The sequence below is a fragment of the Hylobates moloch genome, unplaced genomic scaffold (assembly GCF_009828535.3).
Source record: "Hylobates moloch isolate HMO894 unplaced genomic scaffold, HMol_V3 SCAFFOLD_10, whole genome shotgun sequence".
Taxonomy (NCBI): Eukaryota; Metazoa; Chordata; class Mammalia; order Primates; family Hylobatidae; genus Hylobates; species Hylobates moloch.
In genome coordinates this window covers 22,441,509-22,460,716 of record NW_026652285.1, presented here as the reverse complement: position 1 = coordinate 22,460,716, position 19,208 = coordinate 22,441,509, and the positions used below count along the sequence as shown (strand labels likewise).

The 19,208-nt window shown below is 47.9% G+C and overlaps 2 protein-coding genes across 4 annotated transcripts in view; both read left to right on the top strand.

Moving 5' to 3' along the window:
* CWC25 (CWC25 spliceosome associated protein homolog) overlaps positions 1 to 2,922 on the top strand; it is a 31,952-nt gene extending 29,030 nt beyond the window's left edge. Inside the window, exons 9-10 of one of the 2 annotated variants that reach the window (XM_032163427.2) lie at positions 169 to 330; positions 1,128 to 2,922. In XM_032163427.2, coding sequence (XP_032019318.1) covers positions 169 to 330; positions 1,128 to 1,242 — 277 coding nt within the window. In that variant the 3' untranslated portion in view covers positions 1,243 to 2,922. The remainder of the gene's footprint in view (positions 1 to 168; positions 331 to 1,127) is intronic. The other variant, XM_058445133.1, reaches the window with a different exon arrangement.
* A 735-nt stretch (positions 2,923 to 3,657) lies between these two features.
* Positions 3,658 to 19,208, top strand: part of PIP4K2B (phosphatidylinositol-5-phosphate 4-kinase type 2 beta) — a 35,571-nt gene continuing 20,020 nt past the window's right edge. The window contains exons 1-2 of one of the 2 annotated variants that reach the window (XM_032163429.2): positions 3,658 to 4,097; positions 17,987 to 18,084. In XM_032163429.2, the coding sequence (XP_032019320.1) occupies positions 3,939 to 4,097; positions 17,987 to 18,084 (257 nt within the window). In that variant the 5' untranslated portion in view covers positions 3,658 to 3,938. Of the gene's footprint in view, positions 4,098 to 9,281; positions 9,591 to 17,986; positions 18,085 to 19,208 lie in introns of those variants that run through there. The other variant, XM_032163430.2, reaches the window with a different exon arrangement.

Genomic DNA, 19,208 nt, shown 5'->3' with positions numbered 1-19,208 from the left:
GATGAAACCTCCTGACTAGGATGTTAGAAGGGAACTCAGGCTGGCCTTGCACTTGCAGAGAGCAGTGAACTGGAGAGCTTGGGGTCCCACCTGGCTTCGGTGCTTCTTGTGCTGCTTCTGGTTTTTTTGCTGGCAGAGACCTGATCGGATGGTTTCTGTGCTCAACAGAAAACTCTCCGCAGAGGAATTAGAGCGAAAACGGCAAGAGATGATGGAAAACGCCAAATGGAGGGAGGAGGAGAGACTGAACATCCTCAAGAGGCACGCTAAGGATGAGGAACGGGAGCAGAGACTAGAGAAGCTGGACTCCCGGGATGGGAAGTTCATCCAGTGAGTGCATCTTCTTCCTGCCAGGGGCTTTCATGGGGAAAGTCTTAAGAGGCAGGCTGGCAGCTGGTTCCCGTTCCAGGGTTTCTGTGTTTGCACATGGAGCCCAGCCTTCAGACCACCTTGGCTACTACTCCTCCTTTCTGACCACACAGTGGGATGTTTTTTATTTGAGGGGAGAAGTGAATTTGGTATTTTCTAAATAATTGAAATTCCTTGACCTTCCTTTTAGATAAGAATTCATGGCCCAGGAAGCCTTTTTCCAATGAGGCTTTGACTTATTTTCCAAAACAGATACATTTTCCCTTATGGACACTGGTTTAAAAACATTTGGTTCCGGCCGGGCACGGAGGCTCACACCTGTAATCCCAGCACTTTGGGAGGCCGAGGTGGGCGGATCATGAGGTCGGGAGATTGAGACCATCCTGGCTAACACGGTGAAACCCTGTCTCTATTAAAAATACAAAAAATTAGCTGGGCACGGTGGTGGGCGCCTGTAGTCCCAGCTACTCTGGAGGCTGAGGCAGGAGAATAGCATGAACCCAGGAGGCGGAGCTTGCAGTGAGCGGAGATCGCGCCACTGCAATCCAGCCTGGGAGACAGAGCAAGACTCCATCTCAAAAAAAAAAAAAAAAATGTGGTTCCAGGTGGAGTCACTTGAAAGTTATCTATGGGGGCTTAAAAGAGGTTGTGTTTTTACAGCTGCTGTATGGCTAACAACCCATTTCTTCTGAAGCTGCCAGAATAGTTGACTGATTGAAAATGTTTTTGACTTGCATTTGCCTGTCTTCTCTTCCTAGCCGCATGAAGCTGGAGAGTGCATCTACTTCCTCCCTGGAGGATCGGGTGAAGCGGAATATCTACTCTCTACAGAGAACTTCGGTAGCTCTGGAGAAGAACTTTATGAAAAGATGAAAACTGTCCCCTCTCTTATTGATTTTCCTGCATTTTCCAGGGAAGCTGCTGACCCCTTAATTCTCTTTATAAGAGTTCAAATGACTTCTTTCACAGATGTCAAACCACCAGTGTTCATTGTGACCCTGCTCCATCGAGTCCTGAAACAGCTCACTTCCTTTGAGAGCTAGTGTGACTTGCTTTGTGGGACACTCAGTAACTTTGGGTTTTGACTCTTTAACGGGTGGGCACTGCCATCTCGGTGGGAGTGCTTGTGCCACTCTGGAAGGCTGTTCCCTGGGGTTGTGATGTTTATCATGTCGCTTCCTTCTTACCTGTGCCAACAGACCTATTTCACTGCCTCAGTGTACACCAGACCCATCAGAAACCTCTCTGGTGTCACCCAGATAGATTGTGCTTACTGAGACAAATGAACGTTTACTTGATTTAGAACATAATGTGACAGAATGATGTCAGGTTAGGTCAAAGCCAAGGGAGTGACAGAATCTGGAAAATCAAACAATATAAAAAGCCCTAAATGAACTGTTAACTATTTGATCTTTGGATGTAAAAGTGTAATGTGTATATGTACAAATGTACAATTTTTACATGCTTTTAAAAAAGGTTAGCTTTTTGAAAATACCTTGTTTGGTCAATGACTTTACTGGGTAATAGAACCACATTGAACCTTGATGGCAAGTAATACAATAAGGCAGTCCAGCTCGTTTTTCTCTCTCAATCTGGCTGGTTTAGGAGGAGCCTGGGTTTATCGACAAGATCTGGAGTATCTATTCTTTTCCACTGCTTGCAGTCTCTAATGTAGGCAGTGTAAAGGTATAGTAAAATGATTTTAGGAGTCAGAACCAAATTGCCAATATGCTCCATGGCTCCTAAAGGAAAATAAAATGGAAGCTTTTTATTTCGTGGCTTCATTTCTTACCGTGTAGTAACGTTACTACAATGACAGATTTTCAGGAGTTGTTTGCTAGTCTCTTTCAGTCAGGTACTAAAACAAAACAAAAACAGGCTGGGCGCGGTGGCTCACACCCGTAATCCCAGCACTTTGGGAGGCCGAGGTGGGCGGATCACGAGGTCAGGAGATCGAGACCATCCTGGCTAACACGGTGAAACTCCGTCTCTACTAAAAAATACAAAAAATTAGCCGGGCGTGGTGGCGGGTGCCTGTAGTTCCAGCTACTCGAGAGGCTGAGGCAGGAGAATGGCGTGAACCCAGGAGGCGGAGCTTGCAGTGAGCCGAGATTGTGCCACTGCACTTCAGCCTGGGTGACAGAGCGAGACTCCATCTCAAAAAACAACAGCAACAACAACAACAACAACAAAAACAAAAACAAAAAAACCTTGAGGGGCCACTCTCCTGTCTTTACTCCTTTTCCCTTCTCTATTCTTTCACCAGAAGCCGTCATTTGACCAGTGAACTCCTAGGCCCTCTTGACCCGCACATTAGCTGGGCGATTTCCTTGTTCTGCTAATTCCTAATTCTGCTTAAAATGTTCGGATTTCTGTTTTTGAACACTTATGATGCCAGGCACTGTAATGCTCGAAACCCGATCTTTCCCTAGAGAATGTAACATACGTTTTTATTCATTTAATCACTTCATCATGCCTCATTATGCCGGGGTTAATTATGTTTATTTTATTAATTGGTAATAAAGGCCACATTTATTTTTGTAACTGTTTAAAGAGCGACCAGCTGTGGAGTACCGTGTTTACGAATTTCCATACAGAAAGAACAACGTTGACCTGTGATTTGTGTCGAATATATGGAGATCCCTCATCTGAGAATTATGTAACAAAGCGTGGGGCAGTATACTCAAAGATTTTACGAAATGAGCCAGAGTAAGACGATTAGTGGGATAGGTGTCTGAAGGTGCTGGCGGCCTCTGAGCTCTGACCCTTTGCGGGGAGACCAGGCAGCAGGTGGGTGGGCGCGGAGCCCATTCATAAAACCAGTGTTCCTGGCCTCCTCCTCTCATTGGCCCTGGGGGAAAGGGGCGTGCCTCGCGGGTGGAGCTCGCCCGGGGCCCCGCGGAGTGGGCAGATCCACGCTTGGGTGGAGCGAGGGGGCGTTCCTTGGCTTTCCAGGCTGGACTTCCTCTTCCCCTTGCTGCGTCCCTCCTCTCCCCCGGGGTGGGCATGGTACGTCCCGCCCTCCTCGCATTCCCGCCCCTCCTTCCCTTCCGGAGCGGTAGCGTCGCCGCCATCTTGGCATTAGGGTTGAGGGAAAGCCAAACCCTGGCGTTGGGGGGCCCGGGCGGGGAGCCCCTCCCGCGGTCCACAGCAACGCCTGCCCAGCCCTCCTCCCCTTCCGGCTCCGGCGCGGGGCCCCGAGACGTTCGGAGGCCAGGCGGGTTTCTGTCAGGCCCGGGGAGGAGGGGCGGGCGGGGCGGCCGCTGCCTCCCCGGGACGGGCCGTACCACGCGGGCGGGGAGGACCGGGCCAGGGGACGGCAGGGCGGCTGCACCGCCCGGGGGCGGGGTGCGGAGCAGGCCGGCTGGCTCCCCGGGGCGGGGCTGGAGGGCGGGGCGTGGGGCGGACGGAACCACCGGGGCGGGGTGGGAGGTAACGGGACGGGCGCGACCATGGCGCGGTGAGGGAGCGGGGGTGGGGATCGGTCCGGGGGAGGCCTGAGGCCGCTGGCTTGTGCGCTGTCTCCGCCGCCCCCCGCTTTCGCCGCCGCCGCCGCCGCCGCCCCGGGCATGTCGTCCAACTGCACGAGCACCACGGCGGTGGCGGTGGCGCCGCTCAGCGCCAGCAAGACCAAGACCAAGAAGAAGCACTTCGTGTGCCAGAAAGTGAAGCTATTCCGGGCCAGCGAGCCGATCCTCAGCGTCCTGATGTGGGGGGTGAACCACACGGTAACCAGCTCCTGCGCGCCCCTCTGAGCGCGGCCCCGCGCGCTCCCACGCCCCCCGCAGTCCTGGGCCCTTGCCCCGCAGGCCCTGCCGGTGACGCCTGCCACCCCTCGCCAAGCCATTTGCACGCCCACCCCACCCTTGCACGCCTTTCGGCCCCGTGTGTACTCCCCGCACGCCACGCGAGGCCTGGTGTCTCTGTGGTCTGCCGTCACCACCTCCCCTTCCCTCCAGCCCCTCTGGCTTCCTGCGTGTGGCGTGCTCGCTTGGGCCAGCCCCTGGAGGGCAAAGGCAAGGCCTGAGTGCAGTGGAGTCGCTTTCATCCCTGCTCCTCCTCCTCCCCGCTCACCCTGTTTGTTGCATGTATATTTCCCCTTGTTCCTTATAGCCGGCTGCCAGCTCTGTCAAGTAGCAGTGGTCTGCCCAAATAGTCCTCTCTTTCTGATCTTTTGGTTGTTGTGGCTGCTCAAATTCTCCCGTCCTCCAGGCCTCCTTACCCTTGAATGTAGACCTCCACCCTAGGTTTCCTTTTTTTTCCTCTTGAACAAGATGTATCAACTGGAGAAGCACAGGCTTCCTTGAACCAGACACTTTACCTGGGTCTCTCTGGGTTAGGGAGAAGAAAGAATGGCTATTAACCATTTGAGAGAAGAGGCTGCCTGGTTATAAGGAGGGACTATTCATAGTAGAAATAATATGTCTTCCCATAGTTTTTGAAGGTGATCATTTCAAAGATGTTGACTTATCTGTTGTGTGGCTGCAAGGCTGTGATGATGCATAGTGATTATGGTCCTAGATAGGAGGGATAGGTCCCCTGGGTCCTTAGGGTGCTTTGAGATTGTTCAACAGCCCCTGCCAGGAAGTCGGATCCTAACAGTGTTTAAGCTGGAAGACTGTTTATGTGGTGTTTGTTCAGGGTCTTTCTTCTCCCTCTTCCAACCACTTGCTCTTGGCCTTCTGACCATTTCTTTATGAATCCCCACACTGGGAATGAGCGGAGGAAGTAAAAGGACCCGAAACACCAACTTCACTAACTAGAATTTTGGAATAAGGAGGATCAAACTTGGGTTTCCTGTGGATTTCAGTTCTTTAGGTTCACTTGTGAGTGCTTGAAATTGCTCACAAGACCAAGCGATGACAAAGAGGGCCAGCAAGACTTTGCATTGCTTTGGCAGGGGAGCTGAAGGTGCCTTTGGGTGGAGATCGATGAACCGTAATCTGAGCTAGGGTTTTAGATCTTGACCTGTCATTTAGAAAAGTGCATGTGTAAATTGAGGTCTCTGTGGTTTCTTGGTCTTGGGCAGGTTACTGTTTTCACTGTCATCACTGGTGTTAGTGAGGGTCCTGCCAGGATAGCGAGTACCAGTGGTATAATGCTCAGACCTCTAGGAGCTGCTTTGGGCCAACAATCCAGCCCAGTTTGTTACTTGGTCTTCCTGCTGCCCCAGGGGTCATCTGACAACATTTCTAGGGAAACTGGGTGATCAGAATATGAACCCCATGTCCCTTTCTGGAAGTCAGTCCTAGATTTTGTTCTGCATCCTGCTTCTCACTCTACCAGGCCTCTCTCTGCAGGTTCTGTTTCTCACAGAAAGCAACCTGTCTGTAGAGAACTGGTAGAGGCCTGAGAGTCAGGAGTATTACAGCTAGCTGCAAGGAACCTTGGGTCTCTTATTTTACACATGAAGAAAAGGAGGCCTCGGGTGGAGGATTAGCTTGCCTGTGGTCACAGCAAGAGATGTCACTCATTGTCTAGCACTATGGGACTGTATCGGCTAAGGGTGGTGCCTGAGTGGCTGGTCTTGTTTTCTTTGCCTCCTGTTGCTTTTCCTCTCCCTCAGCCAAGTCTCAGGATAGATGGGAAGTGTAGTCCGGTTAGAGAAGGTGAATGTATGCTCTGGATTATACGCCTATGCATGTCAGGTTCTGGGAGTGTGTGTGATGCATGGTGTTCCGATAGGCAGGCATGAGTCTGTCCAGATGTGGGTATGAAGTTTCTCAATAGCTGATGGTTAGGTATCACGAGTCAGGAGTCCTGTGAGTCCTACTCTCTTGGACAAAGTGGTCATCTTTTTTCTTTGCTATCTTTAAGTTGAAAGTTTGAGGGGCTAGTTGGAAAGGCATTGACTTTAAGCAAGATCCTTGCCTCTGGACATAATGAACAGGCACCTCATGGGAACTTCCTACCACTGCCCTGGACAGGCTAAGCTTCAGAGGCCAGTTAGTCCTAAGTTTTATTGCTTCATCCTGGTCTGCAGTAAGGTCTGGTATTCAGTGTCCCCATTTGGGAACTGAGACATCTTCCTAGAAGAAGAGTGTAATCTTGCACTCGTCTAAGGGATCAGGTCCACATTGCCCTCGGTGGACTGCTGCACTTTTTTGGAGATTTCCTCCCTTCAAAAAAAGCCTACTTTGTAACATTTTGTCATCTGAGATTTCAGATACCACCTTTTCTTTAGTTTCTCACCTGTTTAGGCATTTAGGCATGCTGATCTGTGGCTAATGGTGTTTCAGATAGGAAGGATGGATATGCCTTTATCTACAGCAAAAGTTAGTTACCCTTTCATGAGGTGATTGGTTTACTTCTAGGTGGAAAAAGAGGACTTTGAACTTGGTGTTGTCACAGGAGCTGCTCTCATGGACAAGAGCCCATGGATTTTGTGGAGGAAGAATGTGTAGGAAACAAGGAGAAAAATCAGAAGACTTTGCACCTGTCAGGGAAGAACTAGTGAAGAGCAAAAACCAGTGTTTTAGTGGATGAAATACAGTTCCGAGGGTTTGGAATTAGGGAAGAGATGGCCTCAGAGAGGAGCATGGACCATGGGAGGTAGACCTGGCTTGATACTTGTTGGCCATTTTAAGAACCAGGTATGTGTGAAGCCTTACCACAGGGATCAGAGGAGCAGGAGTAGTTGATAGTAACTCTGTATTTGACCATTTGAGAAACTGCCAAACTGTTCTCTAAAGTGGCTGTACCATTTTACATGTCTACCAGCAGTGTATAAGAGTTCCAGTATCTCTGCATCCTTGTCAACACTTGTTATTGTTTTTTTAAAGTTATTAAAGCCATTCTGTTGGGTGTGAATTCGTATCTCATTGTGATTTTTTTTGTTTTGTTTTGTTTTGTTTTTGAGATGGAGTCTCACTCCGTCACCCAGGCTGGAGTGCAATAGTGTGATCTTGGCTCACTGCAACCTCTGCCTCCCGGGTTCAAGGGATTCTCCTGTCTCAGCCTCCTGAGTAACTGGGATTACAGGCGCCCGCCACCATACCAGGCTAATTTTTGTATTTTTAGTAGAGACAGGGTTTTGCCATGTTGGCTAGACTGGTCTCAAACTCCTGGCCTCAAGCAATCCCCCCGCCTCGGCCTCCCAAAGTGGTGGGATTACAGGCGTGAGCCACTGCACCTGGCCTGCCTTTTTCATTTTTCTTATGGTATCTTTTGAAGTTCAAGTTTTTAACTTTAATAAGTCCAGTTTATCTTTTTTGTTGTTGTTGTGTGTGCTTTTGGTGTTATATCTAAGAAGACATTGCCTAACCCAAGGTCATGAAGATTTACTCCTTTGTTTTCTTCTGAAAGTTTTATAGTTTTCGCTCTTTTTTTTTTTTTAAATGAATTGGGGTCTCTCTGTATTGCCCAGGATGTTCTCAAACTTCTGGCCTCAAGCAATCCTTCCAGCTAGAGTTTTATCTCTTTCTTCTTCTTTTTTTTTTTTTTTTTCTTTTTTAAATTTTATTGTGGTCAGAGCATTTAACATAAGATGTACTCTCATGACAAAATTTTAAGTGTACAATTATGTTATTGATGACCATGGGAACAGTGTCATAGTATAGCTCTCTAGAGTGTATTCATCTCGCTTGAATGAAACTCTATGCCTACCAATTAACTCCCCATTTCCCCTGCCCCCAGCCCCTGGCAACCACCATTCCACTCTTCGTTTCTATGAATTCGACTGTTCTGAAACCTCATATAAGGAGAATCATGCAATATATGTTTTTCTGCGACTAGCGGATCTCACTTAATGTAAGGTGCTCAAGGTTCATCCATGTTGCACATAGCAGAATTTCCTTCTTTTATTAAGGCTGAATAGTATTCTGTTGTATATGTATACTACATTTTCTTTATCGTCTGTTGATGGATTTGTTTTCACACCTTAGCTCTTATGAATAGTGCTGGAGTATGTATAGTTTTAGCTCTTACATTTAAGTCTGTAATCCATTTTGAGTTCACTTTTGGTGTGGTGTGAGGGACAGATTTATTCTTTAGTCTGCTCAATTTCTCTCCTACGTTCCACCCCAGTTCTGTTCTGTCCATACATTTTCTTTCTTTCTTGTTTTTTTTTTTTGAGGCAGGGTCTCACGCTCTCGCCCAGGCTGAAGTGCAGTGGCACAATCACAGCTCACTGAAGCCTCTACTTCCCCAGGCTCAGGTGATTCTCCTGCCTTAGCCACCTGAGTAGCTGGGACTACAAGCACATGCCACCACACCCAAATAATATTTGTATTTTTTGAAGAGTCGGGGTTTTGCCATGTTGCCCAGGCTGGTCTCGAACTCCTGGACTCAAGCGATTTGCCTGCCTCGGTCTTCCAAAGTGCTAAGATTACAGACGTGAGCCACTGACCTCCTTTACCTGTCTTTTTCTCTTGCCCTACTGCTTTAAAAATCTTCAGAGGGGCCTGGCATGGTGGCTCATGCCTGTAATCCCAGCACTTAGGGAGACCAAGGCGGGCGGATCACCTGAGGTCAGGGGTTCAAGACCAGCCTGGCCAACATGGTGAAACCCCGTCTCTACTAAAAATACAAAAATTAGTCGGGCATGGTGGCGCATGCCTGTAATCCCAGCTACTCGGGAGGCTGAGGCAAGAGAATCACTTGAACCTGGGAGACGGAGGTTGCAGTGAGCCAAGATCGTGCCATTGCACTCCAGCCTGGGTGACAAGAGCAAAACTCTGTCTCAAAAAAAAAAAAAGAAAGAAAAAATCTTCAGAGAAGGCTGGGAGCAGTGGCTTACGCCTGTGATCCCAGCACTTTGGAAGGCCGAGGCAGGTGGATCACCTGAGGTCAGGAGTTTGACACCAGCCTGGCCACCATGGCAAAACCCTGTCTCTACTAAAAATACAAAAATTTTCCAGGCGTGGTCGCGTGTGCCTGTAATCCCACCTACCCAAGAGGCTGAGGCAGGAGAATGGCTTGAATCCGGGAGACGGAGGTTGCAGTGAGCAGAGATCGCGCCATTGCCCTCCAGCCTGGGCGATAGAGTGAGACTCCGTTTCAAAAAAAAAAAAAATCTTTAGAGAACATTCCTACTCAGGCCTTTGAATGAAGTTTCTTTTAGCAGGCCTTCCCACCTCACAGGGAACAGTGGGACTCAAACAGCAGGAGAAGGAGAAAGCAAGATATGGAAAGGAGGAGTAAACACCGGTAGATTTATTGGCTCCTGTGGCCCTCTCTTCCTCTCTGGAGTCCCAGTTCTTGCTTTGGACCTCCTCGGTCCTGTGAGTGTATTTCTAGCATGTCATGTTTTCTGATGGTGGCAGGTAACAAGTGATTGCTGGTGGTGGCCAGCCCACTGCTGAACCGACAACAGAGGACTGGAACACGTCAGGAAACCTGCATGCCTAGTCCAGGCCTCCTGGGTAACAATTTCTATGAAGGTCGCACAGGAAAGTGGAGGCTTCTGGACACAGAAGTTCACCAGACTAGAACTAGCTGCTGAATTTTCATCTCCATGTTGCATATTGCAGAATTTTCTTCTTTTTTTTAAAGGCCGAATAGTATTCTGTTGTATATGTACAACAGAATCATACCTAGCACTTTGAGAGACTGAGGTGGGTGGATTGCTTGAGCCCAGGGCTTTGAAACCAGCCTGGGCAACATGGCGAAACCTTGTCTCTACTAGAAATACAAAAAATTAGCTGGGCATGATGGCACACCTGTAGTCCCATCTACTAGGGAGGCTGAGATGGGAGAATCACCTGAGCTCAGGAAGTTGAGGCTGCAGTGAGCTGAGATCATACCACTGCACTCTAGCCTGGCCTATGGAAGTGAGACCCTGAATCAATCAATCAATCAATCAATCAATCAAGGAATTTTCATCTCCAGTAGATCAGCATAGAGTGAACTCATCGCTCTTTTTTTTTTTTTTGAGACGGAGTCTCGTTCTGTCACCCAGGCTGGAGCACAGTGGCATGAACTCAGCTCACTGCAAGCTCCGCCTCCTGGGTTCACGCCATTCTCCTGCCTCAGCCTCCCGAGTAGCTGGGACTACAGGGTGCCCGCCATCATGCTCCGCTAATTTTTTTTTGTATTTTTTTTTTTTTAGTAGAGACGGGGTTTCACCGTGTTAGCCAGGATGGTCTCGATCTCCTGACCTCATGATCCACCCACCTCAGCCTCCCAAAGTGCTGGGATTACAGGCGTGAGCCACTGCGCTGGCCAACTCATTGCTCTTAAATTGTTTCTCACTGAGCTTGGTTAGCCCCCTCATAATTTATGCTGATGGCTCATGGAATTAATCATGTGGATATTCCAAAAACCACTTAAGTGACCTGAGATACAACAGACTTACCTTCCTATTAAGTTGTATTTAGCGTGGTATTTGAATGAGTTGACATTCCACAAGTGCACTGCTCCTGGAGGGGAAAGAGTCTGGCCCAGTGTGCTAGAGATAGAAAAGGAAAGGCACATCTTCCTAAAACATTGCTTTAAGAGCGTCTGTGCTACAAAACCTTTAGTACTGCACTCCGTTTTATCTACCAGATAAAGTTTATTCTTCTCTCCCTGGCATTTAAGACTCTCTACAGTCTGGTCATAGCCTCAGTAGCTCACCTTAACCTAGCCCATCCTCCAGACCATGAGTCTTATGGCACGGGCACACCAGTCTTGCCATTTTCTTTTCTTCATTTATCCCAGTGTTAGCCATCCTTCAGTTCTCAACTCCCTCCTTTTTTCTATCCACACATTCCTCCAAACAACTACTGTGTGCCAGTCATTGTGCCGGGGACACACAAATGGGTAAGGTAGAGTCTCTTCCTTCAAGGGACTCAGACTAGTCGAGAAACCAGACATGTAGACAAGTAATTACTTAAGTACATGTAATATTTAGGACATAAAGATGCACAGAGACGGAAGTAGTTAATTCAACCGGGGTGAGACAAAAAACCTCTCCCAGAGGAAGTGTCATTTAGCCAGCTCTTGGATGAACCTCTTAGCTTTGTCCCTTCTTCTGTTCCTACTGCCTGTTTTATTGTCTGTCACCTGAACTATTGTATTGGCCCCATAAATGGTCTTGTTGCTTTTTTTCTTTCCCTTTTCCAATCCTTTATCCCAGAATTACCTTTCTGTATCACTCATCTGATTGTGTGGCTTCCCAGAATTAAACCAGGGAGTATCCCATTGTCTTTATAGTCAAGTCCAAATTTATCATACTGTGGACAAACTTAAGTTCAAACCCAGACTCTGCCCCTTATTACTAGTATGCTTTGTAGCAGTAGTTTTTTTTTCACTGAGCTTCATTTTCATATCCTGTAAAGTGAGCATCACACTTTCCTTGCGGTGGTATTAGGATGGAGACAAGGAAGGGAAAATTCACCTTAGGCAAGGTAGCCAGCCATACGGAGGATTACACAGCACAGCATAAAGAGCCCAGGTTTTGGCACCAGACAGGCCTGGGATCAAATCCTGACTGCACATACTGTCTGTGTGACTTTCAGAAAGGTACCCTTTTCTCTGAACCTCTTTTCCAAAGTCAAATTAGTAATACTTTACGTGACTCTTAAGTATTACAAGTAATACCTTAGAATAGAATATATATTATTTATGTGTAATATATAATGGTATAAAGCGCTGGCCACTTACAGGCATTCAATAAATAGAAGCACCTATTCTATTTATTATACAATAATAAATATTAATATGATATTTATACAATATTAATGTGCTAGACTGATGACCTATCTTTCTGTATTACCTCCCTCCACTCATTATTTCCATCCTATGATGCTGCCTTCTGTCCCTGGACCCGTCCCTGCAGACGCACTCACCATTTCTAAAATGGGCAGTGTACTTTCACAACTCAGGCTGGATTCTGACTTCCTGTGGCCTGGGATTTCCTTCCTTTCATTTTTGGGAGAACTTCCATCCTAGGCCTTACTCAAGTGTGTTTCTCTGTAGCTTCCTTTAGCAACCATCCGCCTCTCCCATGCAGAATCAATACTTACTTTTTTTTTGAGACAGAGTCTTGTTCTGTCACCCAGGCTGGAGTGCAGGGGCACAATCTCAGCTCACTGCAACCTCTGCCTCTTGGGTCAGGCAGTCCTGCCTCAGCTTCCCGAGTAGCTGGGACTACAGGCACACGCCACCACGACTGGCTAATTTTTGTATTTTTAGTAGAGACGGGGTTTTGCCATATTGGCCAGTCTGGGCTTGAACTCCTGGCCTCAAGTGATCTGCCTGCCGTGGCCTCCCAAAGTGCTGGAATTATAGGCATGAGCCACCACGCCCAGCTCTGGAGATGTCTTTTTGTGTTTGTATCCCCAGCTTCTAGCATATAGTAAGGCCCTTGATACACTGAGTAGAAGTAAATTGAATAGAAATTTGGCAGTCTGGGCCGGGCGCAGTGGCTCACGCTTGTAATTCCAACACTTAGGGAGGCCAAGGTGGGCGGATCACGAGGTCAGGAGATCGAGACCACGGTGAAACCCCGTCTCTACTAAAAATACAAAAAAATTAGCCGGGCGTGGTGGCGGGTGCCTGTAGTCCCAGCTACTCGGAGAGGCTGAGGCAGGAGTGGATTTGCATGACCGAGATCCCACTGCACTCACCTGGGAAGACAGAACCCTCTCAAAAACAGTCTGGCTGGGCGCGGTGGCTCACGCCTGTAATCCCAGCACTTTGGGAGGCCGAGGCAGGTGGATCACCTAAGGTCGGGAGTTCTAGACCAGCCTGGCCAACATGGAGAAACCCCGTCTCTACTAAAAATACAAAATTAGCCAGGCATGGTGGTGCATGCCTATAATCCTAGCTACTCAGGAGGCTGAGGCAGGAGAATTGCTTCAACCCGGGAGGTGGAGGTTGCGGTGAGCACGCCATTGCATTCCAGCCTGGGAAACAAGAGCAAAGCTCTATCTCAAAAAAAAAAAAAAAAAAAAAATTGGCAGTCTGAGCCAGATTAGGAAAGGCCTTGAATGCCAGGCTAAGCAGTTAAAACTTTACCCTGAGGTTGATGAGGAGCCATGAAAGATTTCTAAGCAGGAGTGTAACATGATCTTGTAGATTCTTCTAATGTCAAGTGCTCTTGGTGCAATACCAGGAGAGGCATTAGGTGCCTTGTTTCTGGCCTGATATATGAGGACTGGGAGCCTGACCGTCTGGCCATGCTAGCCTCATCCTTCTCTGAGCCTCTGCTGTTCTTGATGTCTGTATCCCTGGATTCTCACTTAATTGTATACTGCTTTGACTTTGAGTTGTGTCAGGGGTTTTTTTCATCTCCCTGATGAGATTATAAGCCTGTTTCTTTTGCGTGTACAACACTTTCTCCCCTTGTGTTCTCCTCCTCCCACACACTTACCTAACAGAATGAAGCACGTAGTAGATATTTCAATAGGAATGGTTCAATTGAAATGGAATAGAACTCTCTGGGATATAAAATTTCACACAACTAAAAAATAATAATATGGCTAATCCCTACAGTGAATCATCTACATGTGGCCTAGTAGAAATGAGGGGTAAGTCTCCCCTAGTTGAGATATGGATTGTTCACCAATGTTAGCTGAGTTAAAAATTTCCTAGGCTGGGCCAGGTGTGGTAGCTCACGTCTGTAATCCCAGCACTTTGGGAGGCTGAGGCAGGCAGATCACGAAGTCAGGAGTTCGAGACCAGCCTGACCAACATGGTGAAACCCCATCTCTACTAAAAATACAAAAATTAACAGGGCGTGGTGACATGCGCCTGTAATCCCAGCTACTCAGGAGACTGAGGCAGGAGAATCGCTTGAACCCAGGAGGCAGAGGTTGCAGTGAGCGGAGATTCTGCCACTGCACTCCAGCCTGGGCAACAGAGCGAGACTCGATCTCCTGACCTCATGATCCGTCCCCCTCGGCCTCCCAAAGTGTTGGGATTATAGGCGTGAGCCACTGCGCCCAGCCGAGCCCTGAACTCTGTCTCTGTTTTCCCTTTAAGTCTCAGAGCCAGGCTTGATATGCCAGGAAAAAGGAAATGGGACAGCCACCACGAATTGTTTCTGTTGGCAGAAAAACAAGGAAGTGGAATGGTTTCCTCTGTAGGCACAGATTTGACAGTCACATTATCTTGTGAGCACCCCCTGGAATGGGAACTGGCATGACTCTTTTGGAGTTTTTTTTGGCTATTGGGAGGATTTAGCCAATGAAGGGTATCACAGACCCGGATGCTGGGAATTTAAAAATCAACTTTATTGAGGAATAATTTATGTATAATAAGTGTGCATATTCTAAGTATACAATTTGACGAATTTCAGCAAATGTATATGCTCATGTAACCATCACCCCAAACAACATATAAAACATTTCTGTCACCGTAGAATCACACTTCTCATGTCCCTTTACACTCAGCACCCCCCACCCCCTGGCCAGGCAACTCATCTCATTTCTCTCATTATAGATGCCTGTTGTAGAATTTCATATAAATGGAATTATACAGGATACACTCTTGTGTCTATGCCAGTTTTTGCCAGCAGTTTACTGAGTGTCTGCTCCACTGCCAACTTATAAACTACCCCGCCCCCAGCACCCCTCTCGAAGCGCATGCATTCCTATGGCTTCCTTCATTTCTCCATGAGTAAATTGGGTTTTTTCCCAACTCTAGGAAGATATGGTTCCCCAGCCCAGTTACTGCATTAACTTGAACTTCCTCCATTCTCTGACATTTCTAAATAAAAAAGGTTTGGAACATAAAAGGAGCAGCAAATTAAATGCCATTTCCCCCATTTATGCTCCTGGAGGAGTTCTAATGACTAGGTTATCCCCTCACTGCCACCTGGGGCCTCACTGAGATAATAGGATTTGCAAGGAAAGTGTCTGGGAGACACAAGGCTGTGGTGCCCCCTCCCCCCAGTCCATTAAGTCAGGACTAAGGTTTCCTCTGTAAATCCTGAATGCATTAGTGGCAACTGGGTTGAGGGTCAAATGTCAAATACTCTGCTGTGATGGGAGAGGACATCTGTGGTTAATTAGACCACTAATTGGCTAAACTGGAGGTAGGGAAGGGCAGGATCTGCCCTCATCTCTGCACCAGTGGAAAGCTAGCTCTCTGTCCAGGATCCAGCTCCCCGAACGGATGAAAGAAGATTTGTTTGCAGTAGAGGCAAGGCATCCTGCCCCATCTCCCCTAGTTTAGTGTATGGCAGGACTTGACATCAGGAACTGGCTCTGCTTTATTTTATTTTCTTTTTTGAGACAAGATCTCACTCTTGCCCAGGCTAGAGTGCAGTGCAGTGGCGCAATCATAGCTCACTGTAACCTCAAATTCCTGGCCTCAAGCAATCCTCCCACCTCAGCCTCCTGAGTAGTTAGGACGATAGGTGTACACGACTATGCCTGGCTAATGTGTTTAATTTTTTTTTTTTTTTTTTGAGACAGAGTCTCACTCTTGTTGCCCAGGCAGTGGCACGATCTCGGCCCACTGTACCTTATGCCTCCTGGGTTCAAACGATTCTCCTCAGCCTCCCGAGTAGCTGGGATTACAGGTGTTTTCCACCACGCCCAGCTAATTTTTTTTGTATTTTTAGTAGAGACAGGGTTTCACCCTGTTGGCCAGGCTGGTCTTGAACTCCTTACCTCAGGTGATCTGCCTGCCTCAGCTTCACGTTTTTTTTTTTTTTTTTTTGAGACGGATGAGTGGGATCCCGGTCATGGAAGACCCACCCAACCCTCCGGTTCAACCCATTCTCTTCCCAACCTCTCTGGCCCGCCACCACGCCCGGCTAGTTTTTTGTATTGTTAGTAGAGACGGGGTTTCACCGTGGTCTCGATCTCCTGACCTCGTGATCCGCCCGCCTCGGCCTCCCAAAGTGCTGGGATTACAAGCGTGAGCCACCGCGCCCGGCCGGCTTCACGTTTAATTATTTTTTTAGAGATAAGGTCTTGCTGTGTTGCCTAGGCTGGTATAGAACTCCTGGCCTCAAGTGATCCTCCTGCCTTGGCCTTCCAAAGTACTGGGATTACAGGCATGAGCCACTGTGCCAGGCCTTGCCCTGCTTTTATCAGGAGGGTCCGAGTGGGGCAGTGGCCAGACATTTACCACTTCTGCTCACTTTTAAGTTTAATCTATTACAGCTTAAGTTTAATCTATTACAGCCCGGCACGGTGGCTCACACCTGTAATCCCAGCACTTTGGGAGGCCGAGGTGGGCGGATCACGAGGTCAAGAGATCGAGACTATCCTGGCTAACGTGGTGAAACCCCGTCTCTACTAAAAATACAAAAAATTAGCCAGGTGTGGTGGCGGGTGCCTGTAGTCCCAGCTACTCTGGAGGCTGAGGCAGGAGACTGGTCTGAACCTGGGAGGTGGAGCTTGCAGTAAGCCGAGATCACACCACTGCATTCCAGCCTGGGCGACACAGTGAGACTCTGTCTATAAATAAATAAATAAATAAATAAATAAATAAATTTATTCTATTACCTTGGGGATACGAGTTACATGTCCACACAAACCATCCAGCTTTTTTTCTTCCTTGAGCTAATTTCTTGAGTGACCCACAATTTGTATGAAGATATTCAATGGCCTTAATTAATACCCACTTACGTTGGGAGACATTTATCTATTGATCATTTATTATTGCATATGACAAATATTTATTGAGTATCTGCCATATATGCTAGTAATGGTGCCAAGCACTGTGGTGCCCCCAAAGATTAGTAGGATGCTGTTTGCTTAGAAATATAATTAAAGCTGAGCATGGTGGCTCACGCCTGTAATCCCAACACTTTGAGAGGCCAGGGCAGGCAGCTCACCTGAGGTCAAGATTTCAAGACCAGCCTGACCAACATGATAAAATCCGGTCTCTACTAAAAATACAAAAAAAAATTAGCTGGACATGGTGGCGCATGCCTGTAATCCCAGCTACTTGGGAAGCTGAGGCAGTAGAATGGCTTGAGCCCAGGAGGTGGAGATTGCAGTGAGCCGAGATCGTGCCATTGCACTCCAGCCTGGGCAACAGCAGCAAAACTCCATCTCAAAGAAAAAGAAATATAAATAATGTAGTATTGCTCAGCTTAACTCTAGCAGGTGAGGTTTATAGGCATTAACTACAATATGAGAGACTATGAGATGGCCAGAAGACAGATACAAAGAAAACTTCAGGAATTCCAAGATGGGAAAGGGTATTTATGGTCTAGAGAATCTTGGAAAACTTCATGGAGGAGGTGCCTTTTGAGCTGGCCCTTATCAGGTGGAGAGTTTCAATAGGTAAAATAGGACAAGGTTGGGAACTTACTTGAAGAGAAGAACAGAAATAAAGATAGGGAGGGGCCGGGTGTGTTGGCTGACACCTGTAATCCTAGTACTTCGGGAGGCCAAGGCTGGAGGATTGCTTGAGCTCAGGACGGTGAGACCTTGTCTCTACACAATACAAAAAAATTAGCTGGGCGTAGTGGTGTGCACCTGTAGTCCCAGCTACTTGGGGGGCTGGGGTGGGCAGATTGCTTGAGTCCAGGAGGGCAAGGCTGCAGTGAGCCATTGTCATGCCACTGCACTTCAGCCTGGGTGACAGAGTGAGACCCTGTCTCAAAAAACCAAAAAAAGACAGGGAAACTTGGACATGCTTTTAGCAAGATTGTGGCATCCACATTGTAGCTTAGTGTCTCTGAGGCAGGTGGCCTCCTGGCTGAGAGCCTTACGTTCTCCTTGCTTTTCAGATCAATGAGCTGAGCAATGTCCCTGTTCCTGTCATGCTAATGCCAGATGACTTCAAAGCCTACAGCAAGATCAAGGTGGACAATCATCTCTTCAATAAGTAAGTTGTCTACTAAGTGGACTCAGGTTTTGTGGGCAGTCCTTTCCCTCAAGTCAGAGGCTTCTGAAGCCTCATGCATGGCGGGAGCCAAGGCAGCACCTGGCAGGGTGTGACAGCAGCACCTGGATCTCAGAGGTGACAAACTGGCCAGGAAAATGCATTCGTTATGTGCCTGTCATCCTAGTATTGTCGTCTCACTCCTTTATCAGCCTACCTCCGGTGGCCCTTGGGGCATGTAGCTGGGTCCAGGGTGATTCATCTAGAGCCAGCTCAGGTGGCAGTGAGCTGCTCTGGAGCTGAGGTATCCAGTGTGAGGCTGTAGCAGTGGCCCCATCTTGATCTTAGTCTGAGGCAGGAGATTGCCAGGCATGTTCTTGGTCTGGGATGCCGCCAGGCTCTTTTCTGTCTGGCTGGTGTTATGAGCAACAGGCGGAGCATGGGGCTTGAGGGCACTACCGAGTAGCACTTCCCATTTTTGTCTGCTGTCACTTCTTGGATTAGCACCAGTGTCTGAAGGTTGTCTCAGATATTGTTGGAGACACTAGTGGCTGCCTCACCTGGCACAGTTTTGGGCCTGCTTTAAGCCCTTTGGGGCCTGGATTTTCCATCCCTCTGTGGACCACCCCAGGACTACTTGCTGCTCACACTTTTTCCTTTCTGCATGTGAATCCTGGTTCTATTCTTCATTGTCTCACAGTCCCTACCACCTCACTAGCTGAGTTCTGTCACCCCACCATTCCCAGACTGTTAGTCCAGAGGAGAAGATTGACTTGAGAACATCCCTTAGTGACCTCCCTCTGCCATAGTAAGTAATACCATCTTGTTCTAGAAGCCGTCTGTCTCCATAGCTGCCACCTGTTAAGCGGCCACCTAAGGAGGGAGAGGCAGCCCTCAACTCAGAGGCCAGAAAGAAGGTTGTTCTGACCCAGAAGAAAGAAGGTTGTTCTGACTCAGAGGTCAGGGTTCTCGAAGTGGGCATTGCACCACTACCCACTTTAGGGTCCGTGGCCTCTGGTGAGGTGCTACCTCCTTGATATCTTGGCCTAAAGCAGAGAACCCAATCTCTTATTTTCTTCTATCTTTACTCCTTTATTCCTATCTGTGTATGTGTTGTTGTTGTTGTT